Below are 22,511 nucleotides of genomic sequence, written 5' to 3'. Positions count from 1 at the left end.
AGCAACCACACCCTGGGTCCTGACTGACAATCGCTCTGCATACGGCATATGTGGCGGGGGCAACAAGAGTTCAGTCACCGCTCTGAGTAACCGTACCCTGGGTCCTGACTGACAATCGCTCTGCATAGGGCATATGTGGCGGGGCACCAGGGGTTCAGTCACCCCTCTGAGTAACCACACCCTGGGCCCTGACTGACAATCGCTCTGCATACAGCATATGTGGCGGGGGCGCCACGGGTTCAGTCACCCCTCTGAGCAACCACACCCTTGGTCCTGACTGACAATCGCTCTGCATACGGCATATGTGGCGGGGGCACCAAGGGTTCAGTCACCGCTCTGAGTAACCGTACCCTGGGTCCTGATTGACAATCGCTCTGCATACGGCATAAGTGGCGGGGGCACCAGGGGTTCAGTGACCCCTCTGAGTAACCACACCCTGGGCCCTGACTGACAATCGCTCTGCATAGAACATATGCGGGGGGGGCGCCACGGGTTCAGTCACCCCTCTGAGTTACCACACCCTGGGCCCTGACTGACAATCGCTCTGCATACGGCATATGTGGCGGGGGCATCAGGGGTTCAGTCACCCCTCTGAGTAACCACACCTTGGGCCCTGACTGACAATCGCTCTGCATACGGCATATGTTGCGGGGGCACCAGGGGTTTAGTCACCCCTCTGAGTAACCACACCCTGGGTCCTGACTGACAATCGCCCTGCATACGGCATATGTGACGGGGGCGCCACGGGTTCAGTCACCCCTCTGAGTAACCACACCCTGGGCCCTGACTGACAATCGCTCTGCATACAGCATATGTGTCGGGGGCACCAGGGGTTCAGTCACCCCTGTGAGTAACCACACCCTGGGCCCTGACTGACAATCGCTCTGCATACGGCATATGTGGCGGGGGCACCAGGGGTTCAGTCACCGCTCTGAGTAACCGTACCCTGGGTCCTGACTGACAATCGCTCTGCATACGGCATATGTGGCGGGGGCATCAGGGGTTCAGTCACCCCTCTGAGTAACCACACCCTGGGCCCTGACTGACAATCGCTCTGCATACGGCATATGTGGCGGAGGCACCAGGGGTTCAGTGACCCCTCTGAGTAACCACACCCTGGGTCCTGACTGACAATTGCTCTGCATACAGCATATGTGGCGGGGGCACCAGGGGTTCAGTCACCCTTCTGAGTAACCACACCCTGAGTCCTGACTGACAATTGCTCTGCATACAGCATATGTGGCGGGGGTGCCACTGGTTCAGTCACCGCTCTCAGTATCCACACCCTGGGCCCTGTCTGACAATCGCTCTGCATACGCATATGTGGCGGGGGTGCCACGGGTTCAGTCAACGCTCTGATTAACCACACCCTGGGCCCTGACTGACAATGGCTCTGCATACAGCATATGTGGCGGGGGCACCAGGGGTTCAGTCACCCCTCTGAGTAACCACACCCTGGGCCCTGACTGACAATCGCTCTGCATACAGCATATGTGGCGGGGGCACCAGGGGTTTAGTCACCCCTCTGAGTAACCACACCCTGGGTCCTGACTGACAATTGCTCTGCATGCGGCATATGTGGCGGGGGCGCCACGGGTTCAGTAACCCCTCTGAGTAACCACACCCTGGGTCCTGACTGACAATCACTCTGCATACGGCATATGTGGCGGGGGTGTCACAGGTTCAGTCACCCCTCTGAGTAACCACACCCTGGGCCCTGACTGACAATCGCTCTGCATACAGCATATGTGGCGGGGGCACCAGGGGTTCAGTCACCCCTCTGAGTAACCGTACCCTGGGTCCTGACTGACAATCGCTCTGCATAGGGCATATGTGGCGGGGCACCAGGGGTTCAGTGACCCCTCTGAGTAACCACACCCTGGGCCCTGACTGACAATCGCTCTGCATACAGCATATGTGGCGGGGGCACCAGGGGTTCAGTCACCCCTCTGAGTAACCACACCCTGGGCCCTGACTGACAATCGCTCTGCATACGGCATATGTGGCGGGGGCACCAATGGTTCAGTCACCCCTCTGAGTAACCACACCCTGGGCCCTGACTGACAATCGCTCTGCATACAGCATATGCGGCGGGGGCGCCACGGGTTCTGTCACCCCTCGGAGTAACCACACCCTGGGCCCTGACTGACAATCGCTCTGCATACGCATATGTGGCGGGGGTGCCACGGGTTCAGTCACCGCTCTGAGTAACCACACCCTGGGCCCTGACTGAAAATCGCTCTGAATACAGCATATGTGGCGGGGGCGCCACGGGTTCAGTCACCCCTCTGAGTTACCACACCCTGGGCCCTGACTGACAATCACTCTGCATACGGCATATGTGGCGGGGGCGCCACAGGTTCAGTCACCCCTCTGAGTAACCACGCCCTGGGCCCTGACTTACAATCGCTCTGCATACGGCATATGTGGCGGGGGCACCAGGGGTTCAGTCACCACTCTGAGTATCCACACCCTGGGCCCTGACTGACAATCGCTCTGCATACAGCATATGTGGCGGGGGCGCCACGGTTTCAGTCACCCCTCTGAGTAACCACACCCTGGGCCCTGACTGACAATTGCTCTGCATATGGCATATGTGGCGGGGGCGTCACAGGTTCAGTCACCCCTCTGAGTAACCACACCCTGGACCCTGACTGACAATCGCTCTGCATACAGCATATGTCGCGGGGGCACCAGGGGTTCAGTGACCCCTCTGAGTAACCACACCCTGTGTGCTGACTGACAATCGCTCTGCATACGGCATATATGGCGGGGGCACCAGGGGTTCAGTCACCCCTCTGAGTAACCACACCCTGAGTCCTGACTGACAATCGCTCTGCATACAGCATATGTGGCGGGGGTGCCACGGGTTCAGTCACCGCTCTGAGTAACCACACCCTGGGCCCTGACTGACAATCGCTCTGCATACGCATATGTGGCGGGGGTGCCACGGGTTCAATCACCGCTCTGAGTAACCACACCCTGGGCCCTGACTGACAATGGCTCTGCATACAGCATATGTGGCGGGGGCACCAGGGGTTCAGTCACCCCTCTGAGTAACCACACCCTGGGCCCTGACTGACAATCGCTCTGTATACAGCATATGTGGCGGGGTCACCAGGGGTTTAGTCACCCCTCTGAGTAACCACACCCTGGGTCCTGAATGACAATTGCTCTGCATACGGCATATGTGGCGGGGGCGCCACGGGTTCAGTCACCCCTCTGAGTAACCACACTCTGGGTCCTGACTGACAATCGCTCTGCATACGGCATATGTGGCAGGGGCGCCACGGGTGGAGTCACCCCTGAGTAACCACACCCCGGGTCCTGACTGACAATCGCTCTGCATACGGCATATGTGGCGAGGGTGTCACAGGTTCAGTCACCCCTCTGAATAACCACACCCTGGGCCCTGACTGACAATCGCTCAGCATACAGCATATGTGGCGGGGGCACCAGGGGTTCAGTCACCCCTCTGAGTAACCACACCCTGGGCCCTGACTGACAATCGCTCTGCATACGGCATATGTGTCGGGGGCACCAGGGGTTCAGTCACCCCTCTGAGTAACCACACCCTGGGTCCTGACTGACAATCGCTCTGCATACGGCATATGTGGCGGGGGCACCAGGGGTTCAGTCACCCCTCTGAGTAACCACACCCTGGGCCCTGACTGACAATCACCCTGCATACAGCATATGTGGCGGGGGCACCAGGGGTTCAGTCACCCCTCTGAGTAACCACACCCTGAGTCCTGACTGACAATCGCTCTGCATACGGCATATGTGGCGGGTGCGCCACGGGTTTAGTCACCCCTCTGAGTACCCACACCCTGGGCCCTGACTGACAATCGCTCTGCATACGGCATATGTGGCCGGGGCGCCACGGGTTCAGCCACCGCTCTGAGCAACCACACCCTGGGTCCTGACTGACAGTCGCTCTGCATACAGCATATGTGGCGGGGGCACCAAGGGTTCAGTCACCGCTCTGAGTAACCGTACCCTGGGTCCTGACTGACAATCGCTCTGCATACGGCATATGTGGCGGGGCACCAGGGGTTCAGTGACCCCTCTGAGTAACCACACCCTGGGCCCTGACTGACAATCGCTCTGCATACAGCATATGTGGCGGAGGCACCAGGGGTTCAGTCACCCCTCTGAGTAACCACACCCTGGGCCCTGACTGACAATCGCTGTGCATACGGCATATGTGGCGGGGGCACCAAGGGTTCAGTCACCCCTCTGAGTAACCACACCCTGGGCCCTGACTGACAGTCACTCTGCATACAGCATATGTGGCGGGGGCGCCACGGGTTCAGTCACCCCTCGGAGTAACCACACCCTGGGCCCTGACTGACAATCGCTCTGCATACGCATATGTGGCGGGGGTGCCACGGGTTCAGTCACCGCTCTGAGTAACCACACCCTGGGCCCTGACTGACAATCGCTCTGCATACAGCATATGTGGCGGGGGCGCCACGGGTTCAGTCACCCCTCTGAGTTACCACACCCTGGGCCCTGACTGACAATCACTCTGCATACGGCATATGTGGCGGGGGCGCCACGGGTTCAGTCACCCCTCTAAGTAACCACGCCCTGGGCCCTGACTGACAATCGCTCTGCATACGGCATATGTGGCGGGTGCACCAGGGGTTCAGTCACCACTCTGAGTAACCACATCCGGGGCCCTGACTGACCATCGCTCTGCATACAGCATATGTGGCGGGGCACCAGGGGTTTAGTCACCCCTCTGAATAACCACACCCTGAGTCCTTACTGACAATTGCTCTGCATACGGCATATGTGGCGGGGGCGCCACGGGTTCAGTCACCCCTCTGAGTAACCACACCCTGGGTCCTGACTGACAATCGCTCTGCATACGGCATATGTGGCGGGGGCGCCACGGGTTCAGTCACCCCTCTGAGTAACCACACCCTGGGCCCTGACTGACAATCGCTCTGCATACGGCATATGTGGCGGGGGCACCAGGGGTTTAGTCACCCCTCTGAGTAACCACACCCTGGGCCCTGACTGACAATCGCCCTGCATACAGCATATGTGGCGGGGGCACCAGGGGTTCAGTCACCCCTCTGAGTAACCACACCCTGAGTCCTGAATGACAATTGCTCTGCATAAGGCATATGTGGCGGGTGCGCCACGGGTTTAGTCACCCCTCTGAGTAACCACACCCTGGGCCCTGACTGACAATCGCTCTGCATACGGCATATGTGGCGGGGGCACCAAGGGTTCAGTCACCCCTCTGAGTAACCACACCCTGGGCCCTGACTGACAATCGCTCTGCATACAGCATATGTGGCGGGGGCGCCACGGGTTCAGTCACCCCTCGGAGTAACCACACCCTGGGCCCTGACTGACAATCGCTCTCCATACGCATATGTGGCGGGGGTGCCACGGGTACAGTCACCGCTCTGAGTAACCACACCCTGGGCCCTGACTGCCAATCGCTCTGCATACAGCATATGTGGCGGGGGCGCCACGGGTTCAGTCACCCCTCTGAGTTACCACACCCTGGGCCCTGACTGACAATCACTCTGCATACGGCATATGTGGCGGGGGCGCCACGGGTTCAGTCACCCCTCTGAGTAACCACACCCTGGGCCCTGACTGACAATCGCTCTGCATACAGCATATGTGGCGGGGGCACCAGGGGTTCAGTCACCCCTCTGAGTAACCACACCCTGGGCCCTGACTGACAATCGCCCTGCATACAGCATATGTGGCGGGGGCACCAGGGGTTCAGTCACCCCTCTGAGTAACCACACCCTGAGTCCTGACTGACAATCGCTCTGCATACGGCATATGAGGCTGGTGCGCCACGGGTTTAGTCACCCCTCTGAGTAACCACACCCTGGGCCCTGACTGACAATCGCTCTGCATACGGCATATGTGGCGGGGGCACCAAGGGTTCAGTCACCCCTCTGAGTAACCACACCCTGGGCCCTGACTGACAATCGCTCTGCATACAGCATATGTGGCGGGGGCGCCACAGGTTCAGTCACCCCTCGGAGTAACCACACCCTGGGCACTGACTGACAATCGCTCTGCATACGCATATGTGGCGGGGGTGCCACGGGTTCAGTCACCGCTCTGAGTAACCACACCCTGGGCCCTGACTGACAATCGCTCTGCATACAGCATATGTGGCGGGGGCGCCACGTGTTCAGTCACCCCTCTGAGTTACCACACCCTGGGCCCTGACTGACAATCACTCTGCATACGGCATATGTGGCGGGGGCGCCACGGGTTCAGTCACCCCTCTGAGTAACCACACCCTGGGCCCTGACTGACAATCGCCCTGCATACAGCATATGTGGCGGGGGCACCAGGGGTTCAGTCACCCCTCTGAGTAACCACACCCTGAGTCCTGACTGACAATCGCTCTGCATACGGCATATGTGGCGGGTGCGCCACGGGTTTAGTCACCCCTCTGAGTAACCACACCCTGGGCCCTGACTGACAATCGCTCTGCATACGGCATATGTGGCGGGGTCGCCACGGGTTCAGCCACTGCTCTGAGCAACCACACCCTGGGTCCTGACTGACAATCGCTCTGCATACGGCATATGTGGCGGGGGCACCAAGGGTTCAGTCACCGCTCTGAGTAACCACACCCTGGGTCCTGACTGACAATCGCTCTGCATACGGCATATGTGGCGGGGCACCAGGGGTTCAGTGACCCCTCTGAGTAACCACACCCTGGGCCCTGACTGACAATCGCTCTGCATACAGCATATGTGGCAGGGGCACCAGGGGTTCAGTCACCCCTCTGAGTAACCACACCCTGGGCCCTGACTGACAATCGCTCTGCATACGGCATATGTGGCGGGGGCACCAAGGGTTCAGTCACCCCTCTGAGTAACCACACCCTGGGCCCTGACTGACAATCGCTCTGCATACAGCATATGCGGCGGGGGCGCCACGGGTTCAGTCACCCCTCGGAGTAACCACACCCTGGGCCCTGACTGACAATCGCTCTGCATACGCATATGTGGCGGGGGTGCCACGGGTTCAGTCACCGCTCTGAGTAACCACACCCTGGGCCCTGACTGACAATCGCTCTGCATACAGCATATGTGGCGGGGGCGCCACGGGTTCAGTCACCCCTCTGAGTTACCACACCCTGGGCCCTGACTGACAATCACTCTGCATACGGCATATGTGGCGGGGGCGCCATGGGTTCAGTCACCCCTCTGAGTAACCACGCCCTGGGCCCTGACTGACAATCGCTCTGCATACGGCATATGTGGCGGGGGCACCAGGGGTTCAGTCACCACTCTGAGTAACCACACCCTGGGCCCTGACTGACAATCGCTCTGCATACAGCATATGTGGCGGAGCACCAGGGGTTTAGTCACCCCTCCGAATAACCACAACCTGAATCCTTACTGACAATTGCTCTGCATACGGCATATGTGGTGGGGGTGCCACGGGTTCAGTCACCCCTCTGAGTAACCACACCCTGGGTTCTGACTGACAATCGCTCTGCATACGGCATATGTGGCGGGGGCACCACGGGTTCAGTCACCCCTCTGAGTAACCACACCCTGGGCCCTGACTGACAATCGCTCTGCATACGGCATATGTGGCGGGGGCACCAGGGGTTCAGTCACCCCTCTGAGTAACCACACCCTGGGCCCTGACTGACAATCGCCCTGCATACAGCATATGTGGCGGGGGCACCAGGGGTTCAGTCACCCCTCTGAGTAACCACACCCTGAGTCCTGACTGACAATCGCTCTGCATACGGCATATGTGGCGGGTGCGCCACGGGTTTAGTCACCCCTCTGAGTAACCACACCCTGGGCCCTGACTGACAATCGCTCTGCATACGGCATATGTGGCGGGGGCGCCACGGGTTCAGCCACTGCTCTGAGCAACCACACCCTGGGTCCTGACTGACAATCGCTCTGCATACGGCATATGTGGCGGGGGCACCAAGGGTTCAGTCACCGCTCTGAGTAACCACACCCTGGGTCCTGACTGACAATCACTCTGCATACGGCATATGTGGCGGGGCACCAGGGGTTCAGTGACCCCTCTGAGTAACCACACCCTGGGCCCTGACTGACAATCGCTCTGCATACAGCATATGTGGCGGGGGCACCAGGGGTTCAGTCACCCCTCTGAGTAACCACACCCTGGGCCCTGACTGACAATCGCTCTGCATACGGCATATGTGGCGGGGGCACCAAGGGTTCAGTCACCCCTCTGAGTAACCACACCCTGGGCCCTGACTGACAATCGCTCTGCATACAGCATATGCGGCGGGGGCGCCACGGGTTCAGTCACCCCTCGGAGTAACCACACCCTGGGCCCTGACTGACAATCGCTCTGCATACGCATATGTGGCGGGGGTGCCACGGGTTCAGTCACCGCTCTGAGTAACCACACCCTGGGCCCTGACTGACAATCGCTCTGCATACAGCATATGTGGCGGGGGCGCCACGGGTTCAGTCACCCCTCTGAGTTACCACACCCTGGGCCCTGACTGACAATCACTCTGCATACGGCATATGTGGCGGGGGCGCCACGGGTTCAGTCACCCCTCTGAGTAACCACGCCCTGGGCCCTGACTGACAATCGCTCTGCATACGGCATATGTGGCGGGGGCACCAGGGGTTCAGTCACCACTCTGAGTAACCACACCCTGGGCCCTGACAGACAATCGCTCTGCATACAGCATATGTGGCGGAGCACCAGGGGTTTAGTCACCCCTCTGAATAACCACAACCTGAATCCTTACTGACAATTGCTCTGCATACGGCATATGTGGTGGGGGTGCCACGGGTTCAGTCACCCCTCTGAGTAACCACACCCTGGGTTCTGACTGACAATCGCTCTGCATACGGCATATGTGGCGGGGGCACCACGGGTTCAGTCACCCCTCTGAGTAACCACACCCTGGGCCCTGACTGACAATCGCTCTGCATACGGCATATGTGGCGGGGGCGTCACAGGTTCAGTCACCCCTCTGAGTAACCACACCGTGGGCCCTGATTGACAATCGCTCTGCATAAAGCATATGTGGCGGGGGCACCAGGGGTTCAGTCACCCCTCTGAGTAACCACACCCTGGGCCATGACTGACAATCGCTCTGCATACGGCATATGTGGCGGGGGCGCCACGGGTTCAGTCACCCCTCTGAGTAACCACACCCTGGGCCCTGACTGACAATCGCTCTGCATACGGCATATGTGGCGGGGGCACCAGGGATTCAGTGACCCCTCTGAGTAACCACACCCTGGGTCCTGACTGACAATCGCTCTGCATACGGCATATGTGGCGGGGGCACCAGGGGTTCAGTCACCCCTCTGAGTAACCACACCCTGGGCCCTGACTGACAATCGCTCTGCATACAGCATATGTGGCGGGGGCACCAGGGGTTCAGTCACCCCTCTGAGTAACCATCCCTGAATTCTGACTGACAATCGCTCTGCATACGGCATATGTGGCGGGTGCGCCACGGGTTCAGTCACCCCTCTGAGTAACCACACCCTGGGCCCTGACTGACAATCGCTCTGCATACGGCATATGTGGCAGGGGCGCCACGGGTTCAATCACCTCCTGAATAACCACACCCTGGGCCCTGACTGACAATCGCTCTGCATATGGCATATGTGGCGGGGGCGCCACGGGTTCAGTCACCCCTCTGAGTAACCACGCCCTGGGCCCTGACTGACAATCGCTCTGCATACGGCATATGTGGCGGGTGCACCAGGGGTTCAGTCACCACTCTGAGTAACCACACCCTGGGCCCTGACTGACAATCGCTGTGCATACAGCATATGTGGCGGGGCACCAGGGGTTTAGTCACCCCTCTGAATAACCACACCCTGAGTCCTTACTGACAATTGTTCTGCATACGGCATATGTGGCGGGGGCGCCACGGGTTCAGTCACCCCTCTGAGTAACCACACCCTGGGTCCTGACTGACAATCGCTCTGCATACGGCATATGTGGCGGGGGCACCAGCGGTTCAGTCACCCCTCTGAGTAACCACACCCTGGGCCCTGACTGACAATCGCTCTGCATACGGCATATGTGGCGGGGGCACCAGGGGTTCAGTCACCCCTCTGAGTAACCACACCCTGGGCCCTGACTGACAATCGCCCTGCATACAGCATATGTGGCGGGGGCACCAGGGGTTCAGTCACCCCTCTGAGTAACCACACCCTGAGTCCTGACTGACAATCGCTCTGCATACGGCATATGTGGCGGGTGCGCCACGGGTTTAGTCACCCCTCTGAGTAACCACACCCTGGGCCCTGACTGACAATCGCTCTGCATACGGCATATGTGGCGGGGGCACCAAGGGTTCAGTCACCGCTCTGAGCAACCACACCCTGGGTCCTGACTGACAATCGCTCTGCATACGGCATATGTGGCGGGGGCACCAAGGGTTCAGTCACCGCTCTGAGTAACCGTACCCTGGGTCCTGACTGACAATCGCTCTGCATACGGCATATGTGGCGGGGGCACCAGGGGTTCAGTCACCCCTCTGAGTAACCACACCCTGGGCCCTGACTGACAATCGCTCTGCATACGGCATATGTGGCGGGGGCACCAAGGGTTCAGTCACCCCTCTGAGTAACCACACCCTGGGCCCTGACTGACAATCGCTCTGCATACAGCATATGTGGCGGGGGCGCCACGGGCTCAGTCACCACTCTGAGTTACCACACCCTGGGCCCTGACTGAAAATCACTCTGCATACGGCATATGTGGCGGGGGCACCACGGGTTCAGCCACCGCTCTGAGCAACCACACCCTGGGCCCTGACTGACAATCGCTCTGCATACAGCATATGTGGCGGGGGCACCAGGGGTTCAGTCACCCCTCTGAGTAACCACACCCTGGGCCCTGACTGACAATCGCTCTGCATACGGCATATGTGGCGGGGGCACCAAGGGTTCAGTCACCCCTCTGAGTAACCACACCCTGGGCCCTGACTGACAATCGCTCTGCATACAGCATATGTGGCGGGGGCGCCACGGGTTCAGTCACCACTCTGAGTTACCACACCCTGGGCCCTGACTGACAATCACTCTGCATACGGCATATGTGGCGGGGGCGCCACGGTTTCAGTCACCCCTCTGAGTAACCACGCCCTGGGCCCTGACTGACAATCGCTCTGCATACGGCATATGTGGCGGGGGCACCAGGGGTTCAGTCACCACTCTGAGTAACCACACCCTGGGCCCTAACTGACAATCGCTCTGCATACAGCATATGTGGCGGGGCACCAGGGGTTTAGTCACCCCTCTGAATAACCACAACCTGAGTCCTTACTGACAATTGCTCTGCATACGGCATATGTGGTGGGGGCGCCACGGGTTCAGTCACCCCTCTGAGTAACCACACCCTGGGTCCTGACTGACAATCGCTCTGCATACGGCATATGTGGCGGGGGCGCCACGGGTTCAGTCACCCCTCTGAGTAACCACACCCTGGGCACTGACTGACAATCGCTCTGCATACGGCATATGTGGCAGGGGCACCACGGGTTGAGTCACCCCCTGAGTAACCACACCCTGGGTCCTGACTGACAATCGCTCTGCATACGGCATATGTGGCGGGGGCGTCACAGGTTCAGTCACCCCTCTGAGTAACCACACCGTGGGCCCTGACTGACAATCGCTCTGCATAAAGCATATGTGGCGGGGGCACCAGGGGTTCAGTCACCCCTCTGAGTAACCACACCCTGGGCCCTGACTGACAATCGCTGTGCATACAGCATATGTGGCGGGGCACCAGGGGTTTAGTCACCCCTCTGAATAACCACACCCTGAGTCCTTACTGACAATTGCTCTGCATACGGCATAAGAGGCGGGGGCGCCACGGGTTCAGTCACCCCTCTGAGTAACCACACCCTGGGTCCTGACTGACAATCGCTCTGCATACGGCATATGTGGCGGGGGCACCAGGGGTTCCGTCACCCCTCTGAGTAACCACACCCTGGGTCCTGACTGACAATCGCTCTGCATACGGCATATGTGGCGGGGGCACCAGGGGTTCAGTCACCCCTCTGAGTAACCACACCCTGGGCCCTGACTGACAATCGCCCTGCATACAGCATATGTGGCGGGGGCAACAGGGGTTCAGTCACCCCTCTGAGTAACCACACCCTGAGTCCTGACTGACAATCGCTCTGCATACGGCATATGTGGCGGGTGCGCCACGGGTTTAGTCACCCCTCTGAGTAACCACACCCTGGGCCCTGACTGACAATCGCTCTGCATACGGCATATGTGGCGGGGGTGCCACGGGTTCAGCCACCGCTCTGAGCAACCACACCCTGGGTCCTGACTGACAATCGCTCTGCATACGGCATATGTGGCGGGGGCACCAAGGGTTCAGTCACCGCTCTGAGTAACCGTACCCTGGGTCCTGACTGACAATCGCTCTGCATACGGCATATGTGGCGGGGGCACCAGGGGTTCAGTCACCCCTCTGAGTAACCACACCCTGGGCCCTGACTGACAATCGCTCTGCATACGGCATATGTGGCGGGGGCACCAAGGGTTCAGTCACCCCTCTGAGTAACCACACCCTGGGCCCTGACTGACAATCGCTCTGCATACAGCATATGTGGCGGGGGCGCCACGGGTTCAGTCACCCCTCTGAGTTACCACACCCTGGGCCCTGACTGACAATCACTCTGCATACGGCATATGTGGCGGGGGCGCCACGGGTTCAGCCACCGCTCTGAGCAACCACACCCTGGGCCCTGACTGACAATCGCTCTGCATACAGCATATGTGGCGGGGGCACCAGGGGTTCAGTCACCCCTCTGAGTAACCACACCCTGGGCCCTGACTGACAATCGCTCTGCATACGGCATATGTGGCGGGGGCACCAAGGGTTCAGTCACCCCTCTGAGTAACCACACCCTGGGCCCTGACTGACAATCGCTCTGCATACAGCATATGTGGCGGGGGCGCCACGGGTTCAGTCACCACTCTGAGTTACCACACCCTGGGCCCTGACTGACAATCACTCTGCATACGGCATATGTGGTGGGGGCGCCACGGGTTCAGTCACCCCTCTGAGTAACCACACCCTGGGTCCTGACTGACAATCGCTCTGCATACGGCATATGTGGCGGGGGCGCCACGGGTTCAGTCACCCCTCTGAGTAACCACACCCTGGGCCCTGACTGACAATCGCTCTGCATACGGCATATGTGGCAGGGGCACCACGGGTTGAGTCACCCCCTGAGTAACCACACCCTGGGTCCTGACTGACAATCGCTCTGCATACGGCATATGTGGCGGGGGCGTCACAGGTTCAGTCACCCCTCTGAGTAACCACACCGTGGGCCCTGACTGACAATCGCTCTGCATAAAGCATATGTGGCGGGGGCACCAGGGGTTCAGTCACCCCTCTGAGTAACCACACCGTGGGCCCTGACTGACAATCGCTCTGCATAAAGCATATGTGGCGGGGGCGCCACGGGTTCAGTCACCCCTCTGAGTAACCACACCCTGGGTCCTGACTGACAATCGCTCTGCATACGGCATATGTGGCGGGGGCGCCACGGGTTCAGTCACCCCTCTGAGTAACCACACCCTGTGCCCTGACTGACAATCACTCTGCATACGGCATATGTGGCGGGGGCACCAGGGGTTCAGTCACCCCTCTGAGTAACCACACCCTGGGCCCTGACTGACAATCGCCCTGCATACAGTATATGTGGCGGGGGCACCAGGGGTTCAGTCACCCCTCTGAGTAACCACACCCTGAGTCCTGACTGACAATCGCTCTGCATACGGCATATGTGGCGGGTGCGCCACGGGTTTAGTCACCCCTCTGAGTAACCACACCCTGGGCCCTGACTGACAATCGCTCTGCATAAGGCATATGTGGCGGGGGCGCCACGGGTTCAGCCACCGCTCTGAGCAACCACACCCTGGGTCCTGACTGACAATCGCTCTGCATACGGCATATGTGGCGGGGGCACCAAGGGTTCAGTCACCGCTCTGAGTAACCGTACCCTGGGTCCTGACTGACAATCGCTCTGCATACGGCATATGTGACGGGGCACCAGGGGTTCAGTGACCCCTCTGAGTAACCACACCCTGGGCCCTGACTGGCAATCGCTCTGCATACAGCATATGTGGCGGGGGCACCAGGGGTTCAGTCACCCCTCTGAGTAACCACACCCTGGGCCCTGACTGACAATCGCTCTGCATACGGCATATGTGGCGGGGGCACCATGGGTTCAGTCACCCCTCTGAGTAACCACACCCTGGGCCCTGACTGACAATCGATCTGCATACAGCATATGCGGCGGGGGCGCCACGGGTTCAGTCACCCCTCGGAGTAACCACACCCTGGGCCCTGACTGACAATCGCTCTGCATACGCATATGTGGCGGGGGTGCCACGGGTTCAGTCACCGCTCTGAGTAACCACACCCTGGGCCCTGACTGACAATCGCTCTGCATACAGCATATGTGGCGGGGGCGCCACGGGTTCAGTCACCCCTCTGAGTTACCACACCCTGGGCCCTGACTGACAATCACTCTGCATACGGCATATGTGGCGGGGGCGCCACGGGTTCAGTCACCCCTCTGAGTAACCACGCCCTGGGCCCTGACTGACAATCGCTCTGCATACGGCATATGTGGCGGGGGCACCAGGGGTTCAGTCACCACTCTGAGTAACCACACCCTGGGCCCTGACTGACAATCGCTCTGCATACAGCATATGTGGCGGGGCACCAGGGGTTTAGTCACCCCTCTGAGTAACCACACCCTGAGTCCTTACTGACAATTGCTCTGCATACGGCATATGTGGTGGGGGCGCCACGGGTTCAGTCACCCCTCTGAGTAACCACACCCTGGGTCCTGACTGACAATCGCTCTGCATACGGCATATGTGGCGGGGGCGCCACGGGTTCAGTCACCCCTCTGAGTAACCACACCCTGGGCCCTGACTGACAATCGCTCTGCATACGGCATATGTGGCAGGGGCACCACGGGTTGAGTCACCCCCTGAGTAACCACACCCTGGGTCCTTACTGACAATCGCTCTGCATACGGCATATGTGGCGGGGGCATCACAGGTTCAGTCACCCCTCTGTGTAACCACACCATGGGCCCTGACTGACAATCGCTCTGCATACAGCATATGTGGCGGGGGCACCAGGGGTTCAGTCACCCCTCTGAGTAACCACACCCTGGGCCATGACTGACAATTGCTCTGCATACGGCATATGTGGCGGGGGCGCCACGGGTTCAGTCACCCCTCTGAGTAACCACACCCTGGGCCCTGACTGACAATCGCTCTGCATACGGCATATGTGGCGGGGGCACCAGGGGTTCAGTCACCCCTCTGAGTAACAACACCCTGGGCCCTGACTGACAATCGCTCTGCATACAGCATATGTGGCGGGGGCACCAGGGGTTCAGTCACCCCTCTGAGTAACCACACCCTGAGTTCTGACTGACAATCGCTCTGCATACGGCATATGTGGCGGGTGCGCCACGGGTTCAGTCACCCCTCTGAGTAACCACACCCTGGGCCCTGACTGACAATCACTCTGCATACGGCATATGTGGCAGGGGTGCCACGGGTTCAGTCACCTCCTGAATAACCACACCCTGGGCCCTGACTGACAATCGCTCTGCATACAGCATATGTGGCGGGGCACCAGGGGTTCAGTCACCCCTCTGAGTAACCACACCTTGGGCCCTGACTGACAATCGCTCTGCATACGGCATATGTGGCGGGGGCGCCACGGGTTCAGTCACCCCTCTGAGTAACCACACCCTGGGCCCTGACTGACAATCGCTCTGCATACGGCATATGTGGTGGGGGCAACAGGGGTTCAGTCACCTCCTGAATAACCACACCCTGGGCCCTGACTGACAATCGCTCTGCATATGGCATATGTGTCGGGGGCGCCACGGGTTCAGTCACCCCTCTGAGTAACCACACCATGGGCCCTGACTGACAATCGCTCTGCATTTGGGCTCATCTTTGAGTCAGGGCCGGTTGCGCGGTTATGGTGGCCGCTATGTATACTCAGAGAGGTGACTGAACCAGCGGTGCCCCTGACCACATGACTGAAACTGAATGCTGGAGGGGAGAATAAAGTTCATTTTCTCCCCACTGCATTTGGCTGCATGCAGGTGCCGGGCAGCAAAATAACGCTGTTAACCTGCATATTAACCCCATATTGGTAGGTTATCAGTGTTATTTCTGGTGACAGGTTCCCATTAAAAGTTTTGCTCTTGGCTAGTTCTTCGAGGAAGGTAGCAGAAATAATGATTTATTGTCCTTTGTCTCTAAACTTACATATCCTGCAGAATTTGTATTGCAGAAAATGGAATAGACGGCACAACCACTAGGGATCCCTTCTATGTGGACTGCTTTTGGTGATGTAGTAGTTTTCCTAATACTTCTATTTCTACAAAAAGTATTATATACCTCTTTAGGTATTATGTATTTTGGTACATAATATGTTGTTTTCCCTTACTCCTTATCCTTATCTTTTCTGTGCTAAAGATATTTTCCTACCTTACCTTTCCTTTAATTCCTACCTGTCCCAATACTCTTGTAACAACATAAAACCAATACAATGTTTAGAAAATAATAAAAACTACAAAATGATAGTGTAAATTATAGTACCAGTCATCAAATGTAACACTGTACCTGTGCTGTATAAAGCTTTGAAGCCCGTCCCGGTAATACTGCTATCACTGGAGAACTCAACCAGTAATTGGTTGGTAGATGCAATAACTGGAGGCACCAGTCCAGATCCACAAGTTCTGTCTATCAATACGGGATGCCTCTTAGTAGGGCCATCATAAATCTTAATGTAGTCAGATACGCAATTAGGAGATGACTGGACATCAAAGGCAACAAAGTTCAATGAAATCTAAAACCATAAAAAATATTTGTATAGTTTAGTGAATCATTAACATCATCTAATAATTAAGTCACAGAGAGCAATGAGCAATAGAAATGATGGATAATTAAGCCTTGAGCATAAAATAAAGAAAAACAATAATAATAATAATTTTTATTTATATAGCGCCAACATATTCTGCAGCACTTTACAATTAAGCGGGGACATGTACAAACAATAAATTCAATACAAGGTGAGACAGTTTAACAGCTACATCAGGAGTGAGGTGCCTGCTTGCAAGCTTACATTCTACAAGGGAATAGGGGGGCATAATAGGTGAAAAGTGCTTGTTATTTCAGGTCAGGCAATTATAATAAATAGGGGTTTTCATATAAAGCTACATGATCCAGTCATCAGTCAGTATGCTTAAGCGCAATAATCAAGCATTGAGTGCAGTTATAGTGTTCATGGAGGGTGTGAAGACAGATGAATAATATTTAGAAGGATGGAACAGGGGAAAGTTGGTTTATTGAGTAGTTGAGGTGGAAGGCTTGTTTAGAGAGATGGGTTTTTAAAGCGCGCTTGAAGATGTGGGGACTAGGCAAGGCATCAGTCGGATCATTTAGGGTAGTGCATTCCAGAGAACTGGCGCAGCACGAGAGAAGTATTGGAAACGGAGGTGAAAGGTTCAGATTATGGGGGATGTTAGTCTTAGCTCATTTGTAGAACGGAGGGCACGTGTAGAGCGATAGACAGAGATGAGAGAGGAAATATAAGGTGGTGCAGAACTGTGGAGAGCTTTGTGGGTGAGAGCGATGAGTTTATATTGGACCATGTAGTGAATGGGCAACCTGTGTAATGACTGGCACAAGATGGAGGCATCGGTGAAGCAGCTGAACAGAAATACGACCCTGGCTGCTGCATTCAGAAGAGAGTGAATATTAGTGACAGTAAGAGTTTTAGCTGTTCAAAGGTGAGAAAAGGTCGGATTCTGAAGATATTTTTAAGATGCAGGTGACAAGAGCGAGTGAGTGATCAGATATAGGGAGTAAAGGAAAAGTTAGTGTCGAATATGACCCCAAGACAGCCGGCGTGCTGCTTGGGAGTTATGGTTGAACCCTCCAATTTAATTTCGATGTTAGGTAGAGTTAGGTTAGTAGAGGGGAGAAACACAAGAAGTTCAGTTTTGGAGAGATTCAGTTTAAGATAGAGGGAGAACACGATGTTAGAGACAGCAGACAGACAGTCCTTGGTATTTTGTAATAGGGTAGGAGTGATGTCAGGGAGAAGAAGTATAAAATTGGGTGTCGTCAGCATAGAGATGATACTGGAACCCAAATCTGCTGATTGTTTGTCCAATAGGGGCAGTGTATAGAGAGAAGAGGAGGGGGCCTAGGACTGAGCCCTGCGGAACCCCAATAGTAAGGGGACGAGGAGAGGAAGAGAAGCCGGCAAAAGATACAGTAAAGGAGTGGTCAGAGAGGTCGGAAGGGAACCAGGAGAGAACGGTTTCCGTGAGGCCTATAGAGCAGAGCATACTGAGGAGGAGCTGTTGATCCACAGTGTCAAATGCTGCACAGAGATCCAGGAGAATCAGAAGAGAGCAGTGACCTTTGGATTTAGCTGTTAGTAGATCATTAGAGATTTTAGTGAGAACAGTTTCAATGGAGTGTGAAGAGCGGAAACTAGATTGTAGAGGGTCGAGGAGAAAGTTATCTGAGACATAGCAGATTAAACGGGAGTGGACCAAACGTTCCAAGAGTTTAAAGATGAAAGGAAGGTTAGAGACGGGTCTGTAGTTAGTAGTGCAATTATGGTCCAGGGATGGCTTTTGGGAGAGGGGGTCATCGATGGGAATGTAAAAGTCTCCCTTGATGAGGGTTGGGATGTCACAGGATAGAAAGTGAGGAAGCCAGGTGGCAAAGTTATCCAGGAACTGGCGAAAGGAGCCTGGAGGGTGATACACAACCGCCACTCACAAGGAGAAGGGTTTAAAGAGTCTGACAGTGTGGACTTCAAAGGAAGGAAACATAAGTGAGGGAACCAGAGGGATGACCTGGAAAGTACATTGTGATGAAAGGAACAAACCAACACCTCCACCCTGTCTATTCTCAGGTCTGGCAGTATGTAAAAATGTCAGCCCACCAAATGAGAGAGCAGCAGCAGGAGTGGATCCAGGGTTCTGTAATAGCCAGAAGGTTAAGGGAATTAGAAAGGAAAAATTGTGAATGTAAGTTAGTTTGTTACACACAGACTGTGCATTCCAGAGAGCACAGTGGAAAGTGATAGGAGAAGGCATGCACTGAATGTTAATAAGATTAGCAAGGTTTCTATATGAAGCTAGAGGAGAGTAGTCTATGCTAGTGGAGAGAGGCTCAGGGTTGGGGGAGATGTCGCCAGTGACTAGGAGAAAGAGAAAAAAGAGAAAGAGCAGGTGGTGCAATGATTTGTATGAACGTTTTGAGTGCTGTATGGTGAAAGTGGTGGTTTGGAGTGGGTGATAAATGTCAGTAGAGCCTCAGAGTTAAACATGGGAGAGGGGAGAAGGGAGGGGTTAAAACAAGTAAGAAGCAGATTGCTATGGCCAATGCATAATGCAATACAACTGACCAAGAAGCAGCACGTTTGTATGAATATCTTTTGCACCTTACCTGTCTCCTGCCCTGTCCAACTGCCATTGTATAACTGCTTATTAAAAGCACTTAAAGTCTATTGCACACGTGACCCAGCACGCGTGCTATCCCGAGTCAGAGCTGAATATATATATGAATTAAAATGTCTGCTCACATCCAGCACCAGTTGAGTAATTAGCCAAATAGCACAAGACCAGAGCCCCGCATTACTATGCAGGATAAGGATAAACAAACCAGTGTACAACAGAGAGCCATAAAACAGTGAAATAGTTAGCTTTGAACACTTTAAAACAACAATAACAATGGTATTTTAAGTAGAGATGAGCGTTGTTCTACTCGAACTGTTCGCCAATCTCAAATTCGAGCTGTTTTGGGCGGTGTTCGAGCCGTTCGGTGAACACGAACAATTTGAGAAAAATTCGGCTGTTCAAGGTTATGTTCGATAACTGTTCGTGCACCAAAATCATAACTGGATTTTTTCTCAGTAATGATGAAAATTAATGTTAATACGCAGTTTGAGTGTACAGCGGGGTGGGGGGAGGGGCAGGGGATGGATCTCTGCAGGAACAATGAAGATCTCCATTTTTTTTTTCTCTTTCCCGCATTTACAGTGGGGAGGTGCAATCTGTCAGCCTATCAGCAGCGCACACACGGAGCGAAGTGCTTTTTTTCACACAAGCAAGGGCATGTGTCATTGGCAGTGTATGTCACATGTCCTTGTGTAGCACCCTGAGGATTCGGCTGCTACAGGGGTATTGCACCTCAACCCAGAGGTGTGATATTCCACTCCTGGGTAAGGATGGAGTGTGGAACTGAGCTAGTAGGCTGCATGCACTACACACATCCCATTTCCGGGGAACAGACCGATGGTACTCCCACTAGAGAAATGTGCAGGTACGACAGTGTCTGTTCCTGGCTGGAGTGGGAGGGGGGTGGAACATCCCAGTAGTGTAGGGGCAGATAGGGGGAGCAGCCTGGGTAAAGCTAGGAGCTCATTGGGTGCTGGTCACCTGAGCTCACACATAGAGGGAGTATATAAGGTGGGCACCATCTTAGATCAGGGTCAGTCAGTCAGTCAGTTGTCAGTCTGTGAGACGTCAGTCTGTCAGAGTGTAACCTGAGAAGCAGAGCCGAGGAGAAGAGAGAGAGACCCAGAGGCGCAGAGGGGACCCCAAGAGCCCATAAGAGAGCTAATAGGGTGAAGGGTCGGCAACAGGGTACCGGATCCCAAGCTGGCAGAGGCTACAGCACACCTTAGCCAGGAACCGGAGGTCGTGGGCAGGATCTGCCACGATCACCCACTAAATCCACCCGGAAGGCAGACCAAGAATAGGGTCAGGGAGCCCAGAGGAGGCTTGACCAACAAGAGGCCCGAGGGAGCCGGACTTAGGTGGATCCCTGGTGGGAACGGCCAGAAGAAGGGAGAGACAGAAAGGAGCTCAGGACCACACTCCGGAGTTGCCTGGGAGTTGACCGAGTCCAGGACCTGGTGGACGCAGCACGGCTTGGGTGGTCACTGCTGTACACAGTGACCCGAGCAACACCAGTAAGTAAAACCCTGGAACTGCATTTTATGCCTCTGAGTCTCCTTGCTGCACCTTCACAACCACCATCCTCCACGGCTGACCCCCTGAGGCTATACCCCTCCCGTTGGGGGTTATACTACCTAAGCTGCACTCACATCATCAGCCTCAGTGGACCCTGCTGCAGCGGCGGCCGTATTGACCGCAAATCAACGGGTGGCGTAGTCGACACAAAAGAACATCTAGTAACATCATAAGGACTGCCACACACTGAGTTTGACACCCTGGGCACGGACCGGGTCACAGCCACTCGGAGACTACAACCCCCATCTGATCCGGCTCCGGGTATCCCCAACAACACTGGCCCAGGGGGCGCGTCACTTGCCCTATAAGACCAAGCCATTTTCCCCATCACCACCATTTTCTCACTGCTGCAGCTGCGTGTTAGACGGCACCGCTGTTGCTGTGTGCGCTATACCTTGTTAATTTCAAGCCAATTTTCGCACAAATCTACAGATAGCTTGGGAGTAGGGAATAGTTGTGATTGCAGTCCTTTTAAGGACTAGGTTACAGCATTTCCTACGACTTTTATCAGGCAGGTCTGTGCTCTTAAATAGATAGATTGTGGGAGAAAAGACTAATTGTAATTGGAGTCCTTTTTAGGACTAGGTTACATCAGTTCCTATCAGTTTTTGCCAGGCAGGTCTGTGCCAGTGCTGTGTAAGTTTTTTTCACAGCATTTGGCTGAATCTAGCAAAGCTAATCCTTTTTGGCCTATTGCAGAGTGTGTTAGTCAGTGGAGTAGCCTATCTGTGTTGCAAGATATACCACCTGTGTATAGAATACCAATTTTTTTACAGCACCTAGTGAAGTAAAATCTTTTGGGCATAGCATCATTCTATTAGTCCATCTATACTGACCTCCATCAGGTTGCAAATTGAATATAATTTTTTTCTGCATCTAGCTCTGAAAAAATATTGGGCTTCTAGCTGTGTGTGGGACTTGTTGTATTAGTCCATCTATACTGACCTCCATCAGGTTGCAAACTGAATATATTTTTTTCTGCATCTACCTCTGAAAAAATATTGGTCTTCTAGCTGTGTGTGGGACTTGTTCTATTAATCCATATATACAGACCCCCATCAGGTTGCAAACTGAATATATTTTTTTCTGCATCTACCTCTGAAAAAATATTGGGCTTCTAGCTGTGTGTGGGACTTGTTGTATTAGTCCATCTATACTGACCTCCATCCGGTTGCAAACTGAATATATTTTTTTCTGCATCTATCTCTGAAAAAATATTGGGCTTCTAGCTGTGTGTGGGACTTGTTCTATTAATCCATCTATACAGACCTCCATCAGGTTGCAAACTGAATATATTTTTTTCTGCATCTACCTCTGAAAAAATATGTGGCCTTCTAGCAGTGTGTGGGAGTTTCTCTATTAGTCCATCTATACTGACCTCCATCAGGTTGCAAACTGA

General features: G+C 55.3%; 1 protein-coding gene across 2 annotated transcripts in view; it reads right to left on the bottom strand.

Moving 5' to 3' along the window:
- LOC141152646 (embryonic protein UVS.2-like) overlaps positions 1-22,511 on the bottom strand; it is a 95,418-nt gene that overhangs the window by 37,316 nt on the left and 35,591 nt on the right. For both annotated transcript variants that reach the window (XM_073637203.1, XM_073637204.1), the window contains exon 8: positions 16,677-16,902. In XM_073637203.1, coding sequence (XP_073493304.1) covers positions 16,677-16,902 — 226 coding nt within the window. The remainder of the gene's footprint in view (positions 1-16,676; positions 16,903-22,511) is intronic.

This window comes from Phyllobates terribilis, unplaced genomic scaffold, assembly GCF_046119375.1.
Source record: "Phyllobates terribilis strain yellow unplaced genomic scaffold, ASM4611937v1 Scaffold_6__1_contigs__length_29720123, whole genome shotgun sequence".
Lineage (NCBI taxonomy): Eukaryota > Metazoa > Chordata > Amphibia > Anura > Dendrobatidae > Phyllobates > Phyllobates terribilis.
This window is presented reverse-complemented; position numbering and strand designations above follow the sequence as displayed.